General features: G+C 40.0%; 2 protein-coding genes across 3 annotated transcripts; both read left to right on the top strand.

Annotated features, from left to right (window-relative positions):
• Positions 1–474: 474 nt before the first annotated feature.
• LOC131106161 (cytokine-inducible SH2-containing protein-like) lies at positions 475–3,743 on the top strand. Its single transcript, XM_058054969.1, has 3 exons — positions 475–640; positions 781–928; positions 2,854–3,743. Exons 2-3 carry the CDS (start codon positions 793–795, stop codon positions 3,378–3,380), a joined length of 663 nt encoding a protein of 220 aa, XP_057910952.1. The 5' UTR covers positions 475–640; positions 781–792; the 3' UTR covers positions 3,381–3,743.
• Positions 3,744–9,482: 5,739 nt separating this feature from the next.
• On the top strand, positions 9,483–18,871 carry LOC131106360 (rho-related GTP-binding protein RhoA-B). Of its 2 annotated transcripts, none has more exons than XM_058055329.1 (5): positions 9,483–9,649; positions 10,619–10,776; positions 11,007–11,127; positions 11,213–11,343; positions 18,069–18,871. In XM_058055329.1, exons 2-5 carry the CDS (start codon positions 10,621–10,623, stop codon positions 18,240–18,242), a joined length of 582 nt encoding a protein of 193 aa, XP_057911312.1. In that variant the 5' UTR covers positions 9,483–9,649; positions 10,619–10,620; the 3' UTR covers positions 18,243–18,871. The 2 variants fall into 2 exon arrangements, with proteins under 2 accessions (XP_057911312.1, XP_057911310.1); XM_058055327.1 differs by lacking the exon at positions 9,483–9,649 and adding an exon at positions 9,903–10,195.
• Positions 18,872–18,972: the final 101 nt, after the last annotated feature.

Below are 18,972 nucleotides of genomic sequence, written 5' to 3'. Positions count from 1 at the left end.
GGAAGTGTACTTCTTGTGTTATTATTGTCATAAATGAGTGTAAAAAAATATGGAAAACCATCACAACAGTGTTGAAAATACAGATATATTATTATGATTATTATTACAGAAGTGTGTAGTAACATTAAACTGCACCGAGACAGATATATTGTTATTATTATTACATAATTCAGCGTGTGTGGCAGCACTCAACTGCATCGCGACAAAGTCACAAATATTCCCGGAACTGCTACACTGTCTCTTCAAATTAAAATACAAAAAAACATAAGCGTAACCTCCGAAGCGTATCCCTGCTTAGTAAAAATCACACCGACATTAAATATTAGGTAGATATTGCTCTTGAAGGCCAACTTTGTGATAATACTATCATTATTTATGAAAAGTGCGAGGACAGTGTGTTTTGTTTTTGTATTATTTCGAAGCGTAAATCGGAAGTACAACTTAATGACGATGGCTAGCTTTACACAGATCGGCTAGCCGCAGTCCTCGTGTCAGCTGTGCCGAAACACAAAACCGTTCTTGGAAACAAGATTCCTGGAATCTGCCAGCTTGAACTCGGTTCACTTGTTCGCAAGGCTGAGCGTCGGAGCACATTTGTCTTGATTATTTCCTCACTTTGTATGATTCCTTGTGGTAAAAGGTAGGAGAATAATACTATCGTGTATACGTTTCAATGCTTGTGTTCAACGGTGACATTTGTGTGCGCTGCTTTGTTTGCATGCGGTTTTCCGTGTTATTGTTCAGAGTTCCTACCTATACCGTACATGCGTGTCTTGTTAGATCCACTCAGACATGGTTGCCCCGGCTGTGACCATGATCGATCCTGTGGACCAAGGTCCCTGCTGCCCACATCCTCCCCAGACCTCCTTGGACCGGGGAGAGGACTTGTCCGGCATCGCCGCCACCTTCCAGTATTTACACACCTCAGGTACCGTGACGTGACGTGACGTGTCAAGTCCAGTGTGTAAAAGCTGTGTTGATGGTATTTTTAGTCAAGAACAGTAATAAAAAGTATAAAAAAAAAAACTAATGAATACGTACTAAATGAACAGCATTGCAAATTTAAAAAAGCACCGTGCAGAGGGGTAAACATGGAATCGAACAATGGGCGTTCCTTGCTATATCGTAGTTTGAATATCACGTTTTTTCCTATAATAATATGGCTTATTATTATTGGAGACTGGCTACTGACCCGACACGCTGTGGCTGAGATCAAATTAAATAAAGGTTCTCCTTCCTCTCGTTTAGTGTGGAAGTGGTAAGTTATTAGCTTCTTTGTCCTTCGTCCGGTATTCTATTTTTAGAATAACTCAATTGGCTTGCTATGCTAACCGGGGGCTGTGCGTCATATATGTAACATAGACAAAAAGTAACAAGAGTGTAAAAGCGACCTGTACCCCACAAGCTACTATGCAAATGTTAGCATAATAGCATTTTATCCATTTTCATAAGCAGAAAATTATATAAATTAGGGCTGTCATGTATTCAAGGAATGCTCAGGTTGTTCTTATGGGGGGGGGCGTTGCATCTCGCCACACCACATCGATTAGCTACTAGCTCGCTAGTGACTAGCTTGACCGCGTGCCACAATGGAAGATGTTTTGTTATCATAGTAAACATTTTTTGACATTTTTTTTAGGTAGTAACATATGCAAAGATTTAGCACTACCGTGCTGAATGCTAACGTGAGGATGTTAGCATGCAAATGTTAGCATAGTAGCATTTTATCCATTTTCATAAGCAGAAAATTATATAAATTAGAGCTGTCATGTATTCAAGGAATGCTCACGTTGTTCTTATGGGGGGGGGCGTTGCATCTCGCCACACCACATCGATTAGCTACTAGCTCGCTACCGACTAGCTTGATCGCGTGCTCACTAACAGCGTGTCACAATGTTTTGTTATCATAGTAAAAATTTTTTGAATTTTTTTTAGGTAGTAACGTGTGCAGACATTTAGCACTACCGTGCTGAATGTTGCATGCTAACGTTAGGATGTTAGCATGCACATGTTAGCCATAAGCAGAAAAGTATATGAATTAGGGCTGTCATGTATTCAAGGAATGCTCAGGTTGTTCTTATGGGGGGGGGCGTTGCATCTCGCCACACCACATCGATTAGCTACTAGCTCATTAGCAACTAGCTTGACCGCGTGCCACGAAGATGTTTTGTTATCATAGTAAACATTTTTTGAAATTTCTTTAGGAAGTAACATGTGCAGACATTTAGCACTACCGTGCTGAATGCTAACGTGAGGATGTTAGCATGCAAATGTTAGCATAGTAGCATTTTATCCATTTTCATAAGCAGAAAATTATATAAATTAGGGCTGTCATGTATTCAAGGAATGCTCAGGTTGTTCTTATGGGGGGGGCGTTGCATCTCGCCACACCACATCGATTAGCTACTAGCTCATTAGCAACTAGCGTGCCACAATGGAAGATGTTTTGTTATCATAGTAAACATTTTTTGAAATTTCTTTAGGTAGTAACATGTGCAGACATTTAGCACTACCGTGCTGAATGCTAACGTTAGGATGTTAGCATGCAAATGTTAGCATAGTAGCATTTTATCAATTTTCATAAGCAGAAAATTATATAAATTAGGGCTGGCATGTATTCAAGGAATGCTCAGGTTGTTCTTATGGGGGGACACCACATCGATTAGCTACTAGCTCGCTAGCGACTAGCTTGACCGCGTGCTCGCTAACAGCGTGTCACAATGGAAGATGTTTTGTTTTAAGTCTGTTTGCTCAAAATGATCCCCCATAAAATGTGTTGCATTCAGTAAAAGACTGGTATTGAAACAGGAGTTCAGAACATTCAAAATATGTAACTGTGTATCGTTATTACAGGCTGGTACTGGGGCTCCATCTCGGCGAGCCAGGCTCGGGATACACTCCTGACAAAGTCGGAAGGCACCTTCCTGGTGCGGGACAGCAGTCACCCGCAGTACATGCTGGCGCTGTCCGTGATGACCCACTGCGGTCCGACCAGCGTTCGAATCCAGCACAAACGGGGCTCTTTCTGGCTGGACTCCCTCAGTCCCGAGCTGCCTAACCTGCAATCCTTCCCTGATGTCCTCAGTCTCATTCAGCACTACACCGGCTCGGGACACACGTCGCAAGGCCCGGCGGCGTCCGCCCAAGACAGCCCCTTCGCCTCCAAATTAAAGCCAGACACCGCTAACGGTGACCCCGCCGGCGCCAAAGACAGCGGCGTGCTCCTGAAGCTTCTGCGGCCGCTTCACAGGCCGCAAGCGTTCCCGTGTTTGCAGCACCTGGCACGGCTCGCCATCAACGGAAACACAAACTGCCCCGACCAGCTTCCGCTTCCAAAGCCTCTCCTGGACTACTTGCACGATTACCCCTTCCACATATGAGGGTGTCGGGAGGCGGAGTTAGGGATCCACACTGACAAGATGGCGCCGCCGTCACCTTCCACAATGCTTTTTGTCATGTTTGTCTTTAAATATGATATTATATACCTCTGTTTGGTGTTCACAATATAAATACATTTGCATGGACTTTGACCAGCCTCTTCCTGTCAGCTGCTGTGATGCTGCCCCCCCCCCCCCCCCCCAGCACAAATTACCACCATGCCATAGAACACACGTGTCAAACTCAGGCCCGGTGGGGGGCCCAAATCTGGCCTGCGATGCAATTTTATCCGGCCTGTGGAACGTCAGTTCAGTTGCTATCAACTACTCATTTTTAAAAGTGGAAACAATATTTTCTATTACACCAAATTTATAACTTCATAAAATTTATAATTATATAATTCTTAACCCTTAGACCAGGGGTGGGCAAACTTTTTGACTCGCGGGCCGCATTGATATGACAAAATTTAGGGGGGGGGGGCAGACTATATATTTTACACGTAACAGTCCACCTGGTATTATTGTATCTGTAAAATTGTCATGCAATCTGCTATTATTATTTATTATTTTATATTTATATTTAAATATTTTAAAAATAATAAAATATTATAATAATTACAATAAAATTAAAATAATAATTATTATATTATTATGTAAAGTATGCAAATATAACAATAATATTATATATAATTAATATAATAATTAGCATTAATATAATAATTATAATAATCATAATAGTTCTAATAATAATTATAATAATCTAATAATAATTATTATTTTTTTTATTATTATTATGTGCTTGTGTCCCTTTTTTCAGGAGCACTTTGTAAACAACAGACCATGTCAAAAAACGAAATTGATACAACCATCAAAAGGTTGGCTCAGGCCATGATGCCAGGTTGTATGTTGAGTTTAAATTAAATACTTTTGAAAGATTGGGCGGGCCGTATTCAAACACTTGGCGGGCCGGATGTGGCCCCCGGGCCGTAGTTTGCCCACCCCTGCCTTAGACGCACGAGTGACTGGACCCTACACTCTTCCATAAGTGGCTCAAAAATCACCCATATTAGAATCAATGCCTTTTTATGCAAATTTTGCCATTTTGGTTATGAATAATCACTTGTATGATATTTAGTATTATACTTAGGACCACACAAGAATGATTCCATCCAGCATCTGTAGGACCATTTCAGCTGTGTATCTCGCAGCCAAGGCATGGATGAGGAAACAAAAGAGTAATAGCCAACAATACATATAGTAATGTTAGCCAGCTAGTGGCAGCTAGTTAATACAGAAAAGGTAGAAAAAAGCTAGAAAATACATGTGGGTCATTTTTGACCCACTTATGGAAGGTTGGGGTAGTAACACAAAAACTACAATTTCTTAAAATGTACAAAAAAGTAAGTTAAAATGTGAATGGCATGATATTAAAAACATCAAAAGTCTAAATAATTGTACCCAACTCATTTTCTTGTATTATAATGGATGGAAAAGAGAAAAAAATGTGTTCATGCTACCGCTTTTCCTCACGAGAGTCGCGGGGGTGCTGGAGCCTATCCCAGCTGTCTTCGGGCGAGAGGCGGGGTACACCCTGGACTGGTGGCCAGCCAATCACAGGGCACATATAGACAAACAACCATTCACACTCACATTCATACCTATGGACAATTTGGAGTGGCTAATTAACCTAGCATGTTTTTGGAATGTGTTAGTGTTCTTACAAAGAACACTAAACTCATCACACACCAACTTAACACTCAAAAGGTATAATTATGAAACCAGCTCAACCGAATCATTCATTCATTCATTTTCTACCGCTAATCCTCACAAGGGTCGCAGGGGGTGCTGGAGCCTATCCCAGCTGTCTTCAGGCGAGAGGCGGGGTACACCCTGGACTGGTGGCCAGCCAATCACAGGGCACATATAGACAAACAACCATTCACACTCACATTCATACCTATGGACAATTTGGAGTCGCTAATTAACCTAGCATGTTTTTTTTGGAATGTGGGAGGAAACCGGAGTACCCGGAGAAAACCCACGCATGCACGGGGAGAACATGCAAACTCCACACAGAGACGGCAGAGTGGTGGAATTGAACCCTGGTCTCCTAGCTGTGAGGTCTGTGTGCTATCCACTAGTCCACCGTTAATGGTTAATGTGTGATATGAAATGTAATTTTTTTTTACTATGCTAATATTTGTGTGCTAGTGCTAACACCCAACATGATAGCATGAAGTGTTTTTAAGTTTCTATATATACTTATATATACTATATATAAGTAACTATGTATTATATAAGTTTCTCCTAGCTGTGAGGTCTGTGCGCTAACCACTAGACCACCGTGCCGTGTTAATGTGTAATATGAAATGTAAATTCTTTTTACGATGCTAATATTTGTGTGCTAGCGCTAACACCCAACATGATAGCATGAAGTGTTTATATAAGTTACTATATATACTTATATATATATAAGTATATATATATACTATATATATATATAGTATAGTATATATATAGTATATACTATACTATACTTATATATATACATATATAAGTATCTATATATTATATAAGTTTCTCCTAGCTGTGTGGTCTGCGCGCTAACCACTCGACTGCCGTGCCGCCCACAATTCGGAATGATGGGCAAAAAAAAACAAAAAAAAACATGCTAACTTTTTATGACCTTAACGCTGAAAAGAATCGGAATCGAGAATCGTTCGGAACCTGAATCACCCAACTCTACTTACAAGATGTCACAATCTCAATGTCCCTTACCTGGATGTTCACAGGTGTCATAATATTATGACATTGTCCCAAAATATGTGTATTTAATTTTAATATGACTTTTTAATTAATTAAATTAATTAATTCTCATAGAAATTGTTGCCAGGCTACAAAAGTTAAAACATTTCATGTTTTTCAAAGTGGTCACGAGGCCCTGATTCCGATGACAGAATCCTGCCTGTGGAATTCTGAGAAATAAAACGTCAATGTTCCACGATTAACTATTCACCACAGATCAGTGTGGGGAGTGGTGGGGGGGGGCTAACCGCCTCGCCGCGTGGACGCAAGCGCCTCCGTGTTGCTTTCCAAGCGGCAAAACGGAACAGTTCCGTGAAAGCCTCTTATGGGGATTAGCGAGCTGTTAGTTATGAGCGCACTGACCACTTCAGGAGCGGTCTGTTACATTCATGCTTCAAAGTTCTTAAATTTACTGTGACATCCAAACACTCCAAATTAACTCCAGAATTAATCAATTTACAATTAAAGAAATTGCGGAAATTCACTTATCAAGGTCAGGTGTGGAACCAATTACCACAATAAACAAGAGGCGACCGTGCATATTCATTGTAAGCAGTAAAACACTATGCTGTGTTGGAAACCATACAGTATATATTATCATATTGTACTATTATAATAAAGTATTTTAAGCTAGCAGTCAACAATTGAATCACAAGACACATCTCGAAAAGAGTCACCAGCTGGGCGGCGGCTTAACTGCATCAGCATCAGCACATTTCCACAAGACTAAGCCTCATTGCTGACAGGGCACATTCATTAATTAAGGAGCGTTGTGTTCAATGAATATCACACCCACAAAAAGAGCCATATCATACAATTAACTAGATAAATTATAATATATATATATATGATTTAACAATAGGCCTTTTAGTCATTTTTATCAAACTTATACAAACAGTGCTATCATGCCAAGTCTTAGTACATGGGTCTCAAACTCAATTTACCTGGGGGCCACTGGAGCTAGGGTCTGGGTGAGACTGGGCAGCATCAGGTTTTCCAAAAAAAACAAAAAAAAAAACGCATTTATTAAAAACAGAAAAATTAAAAAACTTTGCTTTGGTTTCGATTTTCTACAATAAAAGCTCTGATAAAACATTCCACTGTTCTCAAATATCTTACTTTTTATTTTTCTACACAAAATAAGATGAAAAATAAATAAACAAATCAATATTAAAGAAAATCAATCAATCAGTAATAAATAAATATAATAATAATAATAAAACAGCAAATAATAAAAACTTAAGAAAGCACATATAGTTGGTGGGTAGACAAATTATTTTTTTTCAGATTAAAATGAACAAAGCATTATTAGAGCCCTGTAGACATGACAAAACACGACTATAGTCACATTTATACTCTTTTTATTTACAACATATTGTGCAACTGCAGGGTCTTGAGACACATGCTAACTCGCAAACTAGAGAGCTAGCGACCTAAACGGTAGCCTTCAAGTTATTTCCTTTCAACTTAAATAGCCAAAAACTTACCACTTCCACACGGATAGGGAGGATAACTATTAACAGTTATTTAACCTTTATCATGAACATTAATCAAACGTAATAATTTTTTCTGGGTACATGATACCATACAGCATCCGCACTAACATTAAACTTTCATATCAAGGCAGGGGCCTCAAACTAGTGTCCGGCCCGCCGGCCGTGTGTTTGAGACCCCTGTCTTAGTATGTTAACATTAGCATAGTACCATTTTTATTACCATGTTTATGCAGCAGAAACTCATGTTGGGTGTTAGCGCTAGCACACAAATATTATAGTATTATAGTAATTTTTTTAAATATATTTTATATAGTAAAAATGTTTTTACATTTCATATTACACATTAACGTGGCACGGTAGTCTAGTGTTAGCGCGCAGACCTCACAGCTAGGAGACCAGGGTTCAATTCCACTCTCTGCCATCTCTGTGTGGAGTTTGCATGTTCTCCCCGTGCATGCGTGGGTTTTCTCCGGGTACTCCGGTTTCCTCCCACATTCCAAAAACTTAATTAATAGTTAATTAGCGACTCCAAATTGTCCATAGGTATGAATGTGAGTGTGAATGGTTGTTTGTCTATATGTGCCCTGTGATTGGCTGGCCACCAGTCCAGGGTGTACCCCGCCTCACGCCCAAAGACAGCTGGGATAGGCTCCAGCACCCCCCGCGACGCTTGTGAGGAAAAGCGGTAGAAAATGAATGAATTACACATTAACATATACAAACACTTGTGCTAGGTGTTGCATGCTAATGTTAGCATGCCAATGTTAGCGTAGTAGCATTTTATCCGTTTTAATACACATAAACATATAAAAACTTAGTGCTGTCATGCTAGGCACTTGCATGTGGATATTAGCATAGTAAAAGTGTTTGACATTTACATAAGTATTAACAGATGCTGACACTTATGTGAGGTGTTGCATTTAAACACTTACTGCTATCATGCTAGGCACGAGCATGTGAACAATCGGGACTGAGGGAGTCCAGCCATGACAGTTTTTGACATTTCCATAAGTATTAACATATGCAGACCCTGATGATTGGTGTTGCATACTGATGTTAGCATGTTAGCGTGCAAATGTTAGCATTGTAGCATTTTGTCGGTTTCATAAGCAGAAACTTAGTGCTATAACGCTAGGTGTTAGCCGGTTAGCACTAGCATGCAAACATTATCATAGTAAACATTTTTTTCAATTTCTTTAGGTAGTAACATTTAGCACTACCGTGCTGAATGTTGCATGCTAACATTAGGATGTTAGCATGCAAATGTTAGCATAGTAACATTTTATCAATTTTCATAAGCAGAAAATTATATAAATTAGGGCTGTCATGCTAGGTGTTATCATGTTAGCGCTAGCATGTTAATATTAATATAATAGCACTTTTTGACATTTTCACAAGTATCAAGTATCATATATACGGATAGCGCTACCATGCTTGGTGTTGCATGGTAATGTTAGCATGCTAATATTAGCATAGTACCATTTTACCCGTTTTCATAAGCACAATTTATATAAACACTTGCATGCTAACATTAGCCTAGAAGTATTTTTGACATTTGACATCCACAGACACGATATTGTATTAACATTAACATTTTACTCTGCTAATGTTAGCATAGTATCATCTTAGCTAGTTCTTCTGTTTACAAACTCTTAAATCCATTCTAGCATTCACATATATACTACATACATATATACAATGAAAATAAATATAATGTGTATTATTATTAATAATAATAATAATAAATGATATAAATAATCATTTTTAAGCTATCCTGAGTACTCTATGATGAATATTATTATTTGTGGTAATACTTCCTCGTGAGCCTTAGTGGAGCATCCTCCCCCCGCCTACTCCGTCCTCCCTCACTTCCCTTCTCTTCATCCTCCAGCAGCGCACTCAGACACGGAGGCCAACAAAGCACAACTTGGAAGTCATTATTCGGACAGATTTTAAAACGATCGCGACCGGGTAAGCACGTCGCATTTACCACCAATTAAATCTGCTTTCTCTCCCCCCGGGGAAATGTAACGTTAGAACCCGTACGGTTGTGTCAAGCTGCGTTTTCTTTCCGTTAGCTGAGCAGCTAACGGACCCGTAAAGTCGCAATTAACTTCCGTTATGCTAGGCTCGATGCTAAGGCTAGCTAGCTAGCTAGCTAGCTTGCTAGCTATCCACCCTAGCCTTTGGGAGTGAGTGTTGGCGGATTCGTTTTGACGTAAAACTCCTTATAAAATTGCTGAACTGGGAATAGTATTTCAGCATTTTTTCCCATTTATCGCCGAATGCCGTCGAGAAGCGTACATATTAACTATTCGAGTCATATATCCGGCTAGCTTCTACGGCGCTGGCGTCGATCCTTTAGTAAACACAGCAACTTCCTCCTTTGCTGAAATGTGGGCCGCGGTCATCTGAAAGAAATACTTCCACTTTGGCTTTCATGTATATTTTCGTGTATGTTCTCAGTGGTTCTTTTGATTGTGTCAAACGAAAGACTTTGCCAAGCCCGTGGACACGGTGGGTCACAAATGATGAAGATGGAGGAGCTACATTGAAAGCTAATGTGGCTGCCAATACTGCAGCTTTAACATGGGTTGTAAATAGAGAGGGTATTGATGTTTACTATAGAAAGTTGACTTTGGCAGTACAGGAGATCCTCTGTTTACGTTCTTACAACGCTGAGTAAGTCGCTTTCTAGTGTAGTCTCAATGCTGATGGGTATTTGTCTGTGTCTCTGCCAAAACAAAAATCTATTTCAGCTTCATGGCAACTTTCCTCGCAATTGAAGAGAGCCGGAAGGAGTTATATAAGTCGGAACTAATCGATGTGTCGCAACAGTCGCTTTTATTGCAAATGTTGACATGAAATCAGAGTATACTGAAATGCATCAACGTACGTGTCGCCGTTGAACGTTGTCCTAACACAACTTTTTCCCTGCAGCTATGGCGGCAATCAGGAAAAAGCTGGTCATCGTGGGCGATGGAGCGTGCGGTAAGACCTGCCTGCTGATTGTCTTCAGCAAGGACCAGTTTCCAGAGGTGTACGTGCCCACCGTCTTTGAGAACTACGTGGCGGACATTGAAGTGGATAGCAAACAGGTACGAGGAGCATCTTTGCATCTGTTGATGAAAGTGAACTACAGTGCTAACATCATGCTAGGTTAACTTATTCATTGAAGAACATGATGACAATTACAGCTGCCAGGTTACAGCCAGTTAGTTATTTTAAGATGTGTAGCAAAGCCTGCTATTTTGTTGTTGTCTGAGTCGGAAGCGGTCTCGAATGATTTAGTCCAAGCACATGGATCACCTGTGAACATCTCTGGCAGGTGGAGTTAGCGCTGTGGGACACAGCAGGCCAAGAAGACTACGATCGACTGCGCCCCCTCTCGTATCCGGACACCGATGTGATTCTTATGTGCTTCTCCATCGACAGCCCTGACAGTTTGGGTAAATGACTTGGAACGATGAAGAACCGGTTTGGGTTTTTTTTGACTTGCAGGACAGTCACATCTCTTGTTTTTGGATTTTGTAGAGAACATCCCAGAAAAGTGGACCCCAGAGGTGAAACACTTCTGCCCCAACGTCCCAATTATTTTGGTGGGGAACAAAAAAGACCTGCGCAACGATGAACACACACGCAGGGAGCTTGCCAAAATGAAGCAGGTGACTAGACAAGAAATGTTTGCCCGATAGTGGTATGTTCCCAGTGTTGGCTCGATTTCCAATCATAGGGTTTCAAATGCTAGCTAGATAGTGGTAGATTCTAAATGTTAGCTAGATAGTGGTAAATTCCTAATGCCCGGCTGCCGACCAGTCTAGGGTGTACCCCGCCTCTTGCCCGAAGACAGCTCCGCGCGACCATCGTGAGGATAAGCGGTAGACAATAAATGGTAGATCCCTAATTCTAAATGTTAGCCAGGTCGTTGTAAATTCTTAATGCTCGGTATTGGTAGATTCCAAATGCTGGATAGATAGGGGTAGTTTCAAAAAGTTAGCTAGGTAGTTGTAGATTCCTAATGCTAGGCATTGGTAGATTCCAAATGCTGGCTAGATAGTGGTAGATTCCAAATGTTAGCCAGGTCGTTGTAGATTCTTAATGCTAGGCATTGGTAGATTCCAAATGCTAGCCAGGTCGTTGTAGATTCCTAATGCTCTGTATTGGTAGATTCCAAATGCTGGATAGATGGGGGTAGTTTCAAAAAGTTAGCTAGGCAGTTGTAGATTCTTAATGCTAGGCATTGGTAGATTCCAAATGCTGGATAGATGGGGGTAGTTTCAAAAAGTTAGCTAGGCAGTTGTAGATTCTTAATGCTAGGCATTGGTAGATTCCAAATGCTAGCTAGACAGTGGTAGATTCCAAATGTTAGCCAGGTCGTTGTAGATTCTTAATGCTAGGTATTGGTAGATTCCAAATGCTGGATAGATAGGGGTAGTTTCTAAAAGTTAGCCAGGTCGTTGTAGATTCTTAATGCTCAGTATTGGTAGATTCCAAATGCTGGATAGATAGGGGTAATTTCAAAAAGTTAGCTAGGTAGTTCTAGATTCTTAATGCTAGGCATTGGTAGATTCCAAATGCTAGCTAGATAGTGGTAGATTCCAAATGTTAGCCAGGTCGTTGTAGATTCTTAATGCTCGGTATTGGTAGATTCCAAATGCTGGATAGATGGGGGTAGTTTCAAAAAGTTAGCTAGGTAGTTGTAGATTCTTAATGCTCGGCATTGGTAGATTCCAAATGCTAGCTAGATAGTGGTAGATTCCAAATCTTAGCCAGGTCGTTGTAGATTCTTAATGCTCGGTATTGGTAGATTCCAAATGCTGGATAGATGGGGGTAGTTTCAAAAAGTTAGCTAGGTAGTTGTAGATTCTTAATGCTCGGCATTGGTAGATTCCAAATGCTAGCTAGATAGTGGTAGATTCCAAATCTTAGCCAGGTCGTTGTAGATTCTTAATGCTCGGTATTGGTAGATTCCAAATGCTGGATAGATGGGGGTAGTTTCAAAAAGTTAGCTAGGTAGTTGTAGATTCTTAATGCTAGGCATTGGTAGATTACAAATGCTAGCTGGATAGTGGTAGATTCCAAATGTTAGCCAGGTCGTTGTAGATTCTTAATGCTAGGTATTGGTCGATTCCAAATGCTGGATAGATAGGGGTACTTTCAAAAAGTTAGCTAGGTAGTTGTAGATTCTTAATGCTAGGCATTGGTAGATTCCAAATGCTAGCTAGATAGTGGTAGATTCCAAATGTTAGCCAGGTCGTTGTAGATTCTTAATGCTGGGTATTGGTAGATTCCAAATGCTGGATAGATGGGTTAATTTCAAAAAGTTAGCTAGATAGTTCTAGATTCTTAATGCTAGGCATTGGTAGATTCCAAATGTTAGCCAGGTCGTTGTAGATTCTTAATGCTAGGTATTGGTAGATTCCAAATGCTGGATAGATAGGGGTCGTTTCAAAAAGTTAGCTAGGTAGTTGTAGATTCCAAAGGCTAGCTAGATAGTGGTAGATTCCAAATGTTAGCCAGGTCCTTGTAGATTCTTAATGATAGGTATTGGTAGATTCCAAATGCTGGATAGATAGGGGTAGATTCCAAATCTTAGCCAGGTCGTTGTAGATTCTTAATGCTCGGTATTGGTAGATTCCAAATGCTGGCTAGATAGGGGTAGTTTCTAAAAGTTAGCTAGGTAGTTGTAGATTCTTAATGCTAGGCATTGGTAGATTCCAAATGCTAGCTAGATAGTGGTAGATTCCAAATGTTAGCCAGGTCGTTGTAGATTCTTAATGCTCGGTATTGGTAGATTCCAAATGCTGGATAGATAGGGGCAGTTTCAAAAAGTTAGCTAGGTAGTTGTAGATTCTTAATGCTAGCTAGATAGTGGTAGATTCCAAATGTTAGCCAGGTCGTTGTAGATTCTTAATGCTCGGTATTGGTAGATTCCAAATGCTGGATAGATGGGGGTAGTTTCAAAAAGTTAGCTAGGTAGTTGTAGATTCTTAATGCTCGGCATTGGTAGATTCCAAATGCTAGCTAGATAGTGGTAGATTCCAAATCTTAGCCAGGTCGTTGTAGATTCTTAATGCTCGGTATTGGTAGATTCCAAATGCTGGATAGATGGGGGTAGTTTCAAAAAGTTAGCTAGGTAGTTGTAGATTCTTAATGCTAGGCATTGGTAGATTACAAATGCTAGCTGGATAGTGGTAGATTCCAAATGTTAGCCAGGTCGTTGTAGATTCTTAATGCTAGGTATTGGTCGATTCCAAATGCTGGATAGATAGGGGTACTTTCAAAAAGTTAGCTAGGTAGTTGTAGATTCTTAATGCTAGGCATTGGTAGATTCCAAATGCTAGCTAGATAGTGGTAGATTCCAAATGTTAGCCAGGTCGTTGTAGATTCTTAATGCTGGGTATTGGTAGATTCCAAATGCTGGATAGATGGGTTAATTTCAAAAAGTTAGCTAGATAGTTCTAGATTCTTAATGCTAGGCATTGGTAGATTCCAAATGTTAGCCAGGTCGTTGTAGATTCTTAATGCTAGGTATTGGTAGATTCCAAATGCTGGATAGATAGGGGTCGTTTCAAAAAGTTAGCTAGGTAGTTGTAGATTCCAAAGGCTAGCTAGATAGTGGTAGATTCCAAATGTTAGCCAGGTCCTTGTAGATTCTTAATGATAGGTATTGGTAGATTCCAAATGCTGGATAGATAGGGGTAATTTCAAAAAGTTAGCTAGATAGTTCTAGATTCTTAATGCTAGGTATTGGTAGATTCCAAATGCTATCTAGATAGTGGTAGATTCCAAATCTTAGCCAGGTCGTTGTAGATTCTTAATGCTCGGTATTGGTAGATTCCAAATGCTGGCTAGATAGGGGTAGTTTCTAAAAGTTAGCTAGGTAGTTGTAGATTCTTAATGCTAGGCATTGGTAGATTCCAAATGCTAGCTAGATAGTGGTAGATTCCAAATGTTAGCCAGGTCGTTGTAGATTCTTAATGCTAGGTATTGGTAGATTCCAAATGCTGGATATATAGGGGTAGTTTCAAAAAGTTAGCTAGGTAGTTGTAGACTCTTAATGCTAGGCATTGGTAGATTCCAAATACTGGATAGATAGGGGTAGTTTCTAAAAGTTAGCTCGGTAGTTGTAGATTCTTAATGCTAGGCATTGGTAGATTCCAAATGCTAGCCAGATAGTGGTAGATTCCAAATGTTAGCCAGGTCGTTGTAGATTCTTAATGCTAGGTATTGGTAGATTCCAAATACTGGATAGATAGGGGTAGTTTCTAAAAGTTAGCTAGGTAGTTGTAGATTCTTAATGCTAGGCATTGGTAGATTCCAAATGCTAGCTAGATAGTGGTAGATTCCAAATGTTAGCCAGGTCGTTGTAGATTCTTAATGCTAGGTATTGGTAGATTCCAAATGCTGGATAGATAGGGGTAGTTTCTAAAAGTTAGCTAGGTAGTTGTAGATTCTTAATGCTAGGCATTGGTAGATTCCAAAGGCTAGCCAGATAGTGGTAGATTCCAAATGTTAGCCAGGTCCTTGTAGATTCTTAATGATAGGTATTGGTAGATTCCAAATGCTGGATAGATAGGGGTAGTTTCTAAAAGTTAGTTAGGTAGTTGTAGATTCTTCATGCTAGGCATTGGTAGATTCCAAATGCTAGCTAGATAGTGGTAGATTCCAAATGTTAGCCAGATCGTTGTAGATTCTTAATGATAGGCATTGGTAGATTCCAAATGCTAGCTAGATAGTGGTAGAGTCATAATATTAGCTAGATAGTGGGCAATTGGTAATGCTTGCTAGTTAGTGGTAGAGTCATCATGCTAGCTAGGTAGTGGTGGATTCATCATGCTAGGCATTGATAGGTTCCAAATGCTAACTAGATACTGGTAGATTCATAATACTAGCTAGATGGTGGTAGATTGATAATGTTAGCTAGATAGTGGTAGAGTCAATGCTAGCTAGGTAGTGGTACATTCATCATGCTAGGCATTGATAGGTTCCAAATGCTAACTAGATACTGGTAGATTCATAATACTAGCTAGATGGTGGTAGATTGATAATGTTAGCTAGATAGTGGTAGAGTCAATGCTAGCTAGGTAGTGGATTAATCATGCTAGGCATTGATGGGTTCCAAATGCTAACTACATACTGGTAGATTCATAATACTAACTAGTTAGCTGTAGATTCATAATACTAGCTAGGTAGTGGTACAATCATCATGTTAGGCATTGATAGGTTCCAAATGTTAACTACATAGTGGTAGATTCATAATATTAGCTAGATAGTGGGTGATTGGTAATGTTTGCTAGGTTGTGGTAGATTCATCATGCTATGCATTGATAAGTTCCAAATGCTAACTACATACTGGTAGATTCATAATGTTAGCTAGATAGTAGATTAATCATGCTAGGAATTGACAGCTTTCAAATGCTAACTACATACTGGTAGATTCATAATGTTAGCTAGATAGTAGTAGATTTAATCATGCTAGGCATTGATAGCTTCCAAATGCTAGCTACATACTGGTAGATTCATAATGTTAGCTAGATAGTAGTAGATTTAATCATGCTAGGCATTGATAGCTTCCAAATGCTAACTACGTACTGGTAGATTCATCATGCTAGCTAGGTAGTGGTGGATTCATCATGCTAGGCATTGATAGGTTCCAAATGCTAACTAGACACTGGTAGATTCATAATACTAGCTAGATAGTAGATAATGTTAGCTAGATAGTGGTAGAGTCAATGCTAGCTAGGTAGTAGTACATTCATCATGCTAGGCATTGATAGGTTCCACGGGTTCCACGTGTTAACTACATACCGGTAGATTCATAATCTTAGCTAGTTAGTGGTAGATTCATCATGCTAGCGAGGTAGTGGTGGATCCATCATGCTAGGCATTGATAGGTTCCAAATGTTAACTGCATACCGGTACATTCATAATCTTAGCTAGTTAGTGGTCGATTCGTCATGCTAGCTAGGTAGTGGTGTGTTCATGTTAGGCATTGATAGGTTCCAAATGCTAACTACATAGTGGTAGATTCATAATATTAGCTAGATAGTGGGCGATTGCTAATGTTTGCTAGGTAGTGGTAGATTCATCATGCTAGGCATTGATAAGTTCCAAATGCTACTTAGATACTGGTAGATTTATGATACTAGCTACACAGTGGTAGATTAATCATGCTAGGGATTGATAGCTTCCAAATCCTAACTAAATACTGGTAGATTCATAATGTTAGCTAGATAGTAGTAGATTTATTCATGCTAGGCATTGATAGCTTCCAAATGCTAGCTACGTACTGGTAGATTCATAATATTAGCTAGATAGTAGTAGATTAATCATGCTAGGAATTGACAGCTTTCAAATGCTAACTACATACTGGTAGATTCATAATGTTAGGTAGATAGTCGTAGATTTAATCATGCTAGGCATTGATAGCTTCCAAATGCTAGCTACATACTGGTAGATTCATAATGTCAGCTAGATAGTAGTAGATTTAATCATGCTAGGCATTGATAGCTTCCAAATGCTAACTACGTACTGGTAGATTCATCATGCTAGCTAGGTAGTGGTGGATTCATCATGCTAGGCATTGATAGGTTCCAAATGCTAACTAGACACTGGTAGATTCATAATACTAGCTAGATAGTGGTAGAGTCAATGCTAGCTAGGTAGTAGTACATTCATCATGCTAGGCATTGATAGGTTCCGCGGGTTCCACGTGTTAACTACATACCGGTAGATTCATAATCTTAGCTAGTTAGTGGTAGATTCATCATGCTAGCGAGTTAGTGGTGGATTCATCATGCTAGGCATTGATAGGTTCAAAATGCTAACTACGTACCGGTAGATTTATAATATTAGCTAGATAGTAGTAGATTGGTAATGCCAGCTAGTTAGTGGTAGATTCATCATGTTAGTTAGACAGTAGTAGATTTAAACATGCGAGGCATTGATAGCTTCCAAATGCTAACTACATACTGGTAGATTCATAATATTAGCTGGATAGTAGTAGATTGGTAATGCCAGCTTTATAGTGGTAGATTCCTCATGTTAGGCATTGGTGGATTCCAAATGCTAGTCGCTAGATAGTGGTAGTTAGGCAATGGCAGATGGTCAATGTTAAGTGGATAATGGTGCATTCAGAAATCGAACCATATCGGGGGAGATTCCCAATGTTAGATAGTGGTCAGTTCCCAGCTCCAGTTAAGGGAAATGGATATGAAGTAGCTCCAGCTAGTTGCCGGGAAATGTTTGGCTATTCCAGTATACTAAAATGATTGACAACTGAAGGAAACTTAAATGGAAATTGGTTCGTTTTTGCACAGTCTTGCTGAAAACATGCCCACACCTGTGCCACTGCGTACACGTTTCCTAACACTTCCTTTGTCATCAGGAACCTGTGAAGCAAGAGGACGGACGGGATATGGCCAACAGGATCAGTGCCTTTGGATACATGGAGTGCTCAGCCAAAACGAAGGATGGCGTGAGGGAAGTGTTTGAAATGGCCACCAGGGCGGCGCTACAAGCCAGGCGGGGAAAGCAGAGCAGAAAATGCACACTCCTGTAAACAGGGGGGGGGGGGGCACGAGGACTGCTTCCTGTTGGTTGGGGGAAAGAAAGGAGGAGCAGGTCAACAACCCCCCACACAAAAAACACACACACATAAAAGACTGTTCTCGCCAGTTTTTACAAAAGGTGCAGCGCTTTTACTTTTCTTTTTTTTTTGTCTTAAAGCTTAAGTTAGTCAGATTTTGTCAGTATTCCATTTTGAGACGACGAAAATTTTTCTTGTTTGTACTAATGCATCAGTCAATCACGCCATCATGGAAGCTCCAGCGTGAGCACATTGAGTCAGGAGATGTCGGCGAAGGAACGTATTGCGTGAACGCTGCCAACGACAAGCCAAGTGCTGAAGCCCCACCCGCTGACCTGACCAATGTCCCGCAGCCAATCACGACACCGAGCTGTTCATTGCGGCATTGTGACGTTAGCGCTTGTTTAGTGTGCTTCATTTACAAATCTTTATGCGCGTTACCATGCGCTGCACTACACCGGACTGGAAACTCCAATTTTGCAAATGGGAACTTAGTGTTTTGTGGAATAAATTACTTTGTAAGATCTTGCTAATTTGCATCAGTGGCTGGAAAAGACTGAATTGTAGTGCTGCTTGGATACAAAATAAAACTGTTTTCAGTAGGATTTTCAGCACAAGCTTGCATTCTGCTGGGATAGCATGGCTTTTGCATTTCTTTGAGGTTGACGTTTTTCCACACTGATTGTTCATAACAAAATAACTC

This window comes from Doryrhamphus excisus, chromosome 18, assembly GCF_030265055.1.
Source record: "Doryrhamphus excisus isolate RoL2022-K1 chromosome 18, RoL_Dexc_1.0, whole genome shotgun sequence".
Lineage (NCBI taxonomy): Eukaryota > Metazoa > Chordata > Actinopteri > Syngnathiformes > Syngnathidae > Doryrhamphus > Doryrhamphus excisus.
Note: the sequence above shows the minus strand (reverse complement) of the source record. Positions and strands in the feature narration are given on the sequence as shown.

Bases quoted from the DNA above. Each gene is read 5' to 3' on its own strand.
- LOC131106360 (XM_058055327.1), top strand. From the start codon at position 10,135: ATGTTCTCAGTGGTTCTTTTGATTGTGTCAAACGAAAGACTTTGCCAA. The intron at 10,196-10,618 runs GTGGGTCACAAA...TTTTCCCTGCAG, and splicing joins TTGCCAAGCCCGTGGACACG to CTATGGCGGCAATCAGGAAA. The intron at 10,777-11,006 runs GTACGAGGAGCA...CATCTCTGGCAG, and splicing joins TTGAAGTGGATAGCAAACAG to GTGGAGTTAGCGCTGTGGGA.
- LOC131106161 (XM_058054969.1), top strand. From the start codon at position 793: ATGGTTGCCCCGGCTGTGACCATGATCGATCCTGTGGACCAAGGTCCC. The intron at 929-2,853 runs GTACCGTGACGT...TCGTTATTACAG, and splicing joins CCAGTATTTACACACCTCAG to GCTGGTACTGGGGCTCCATC.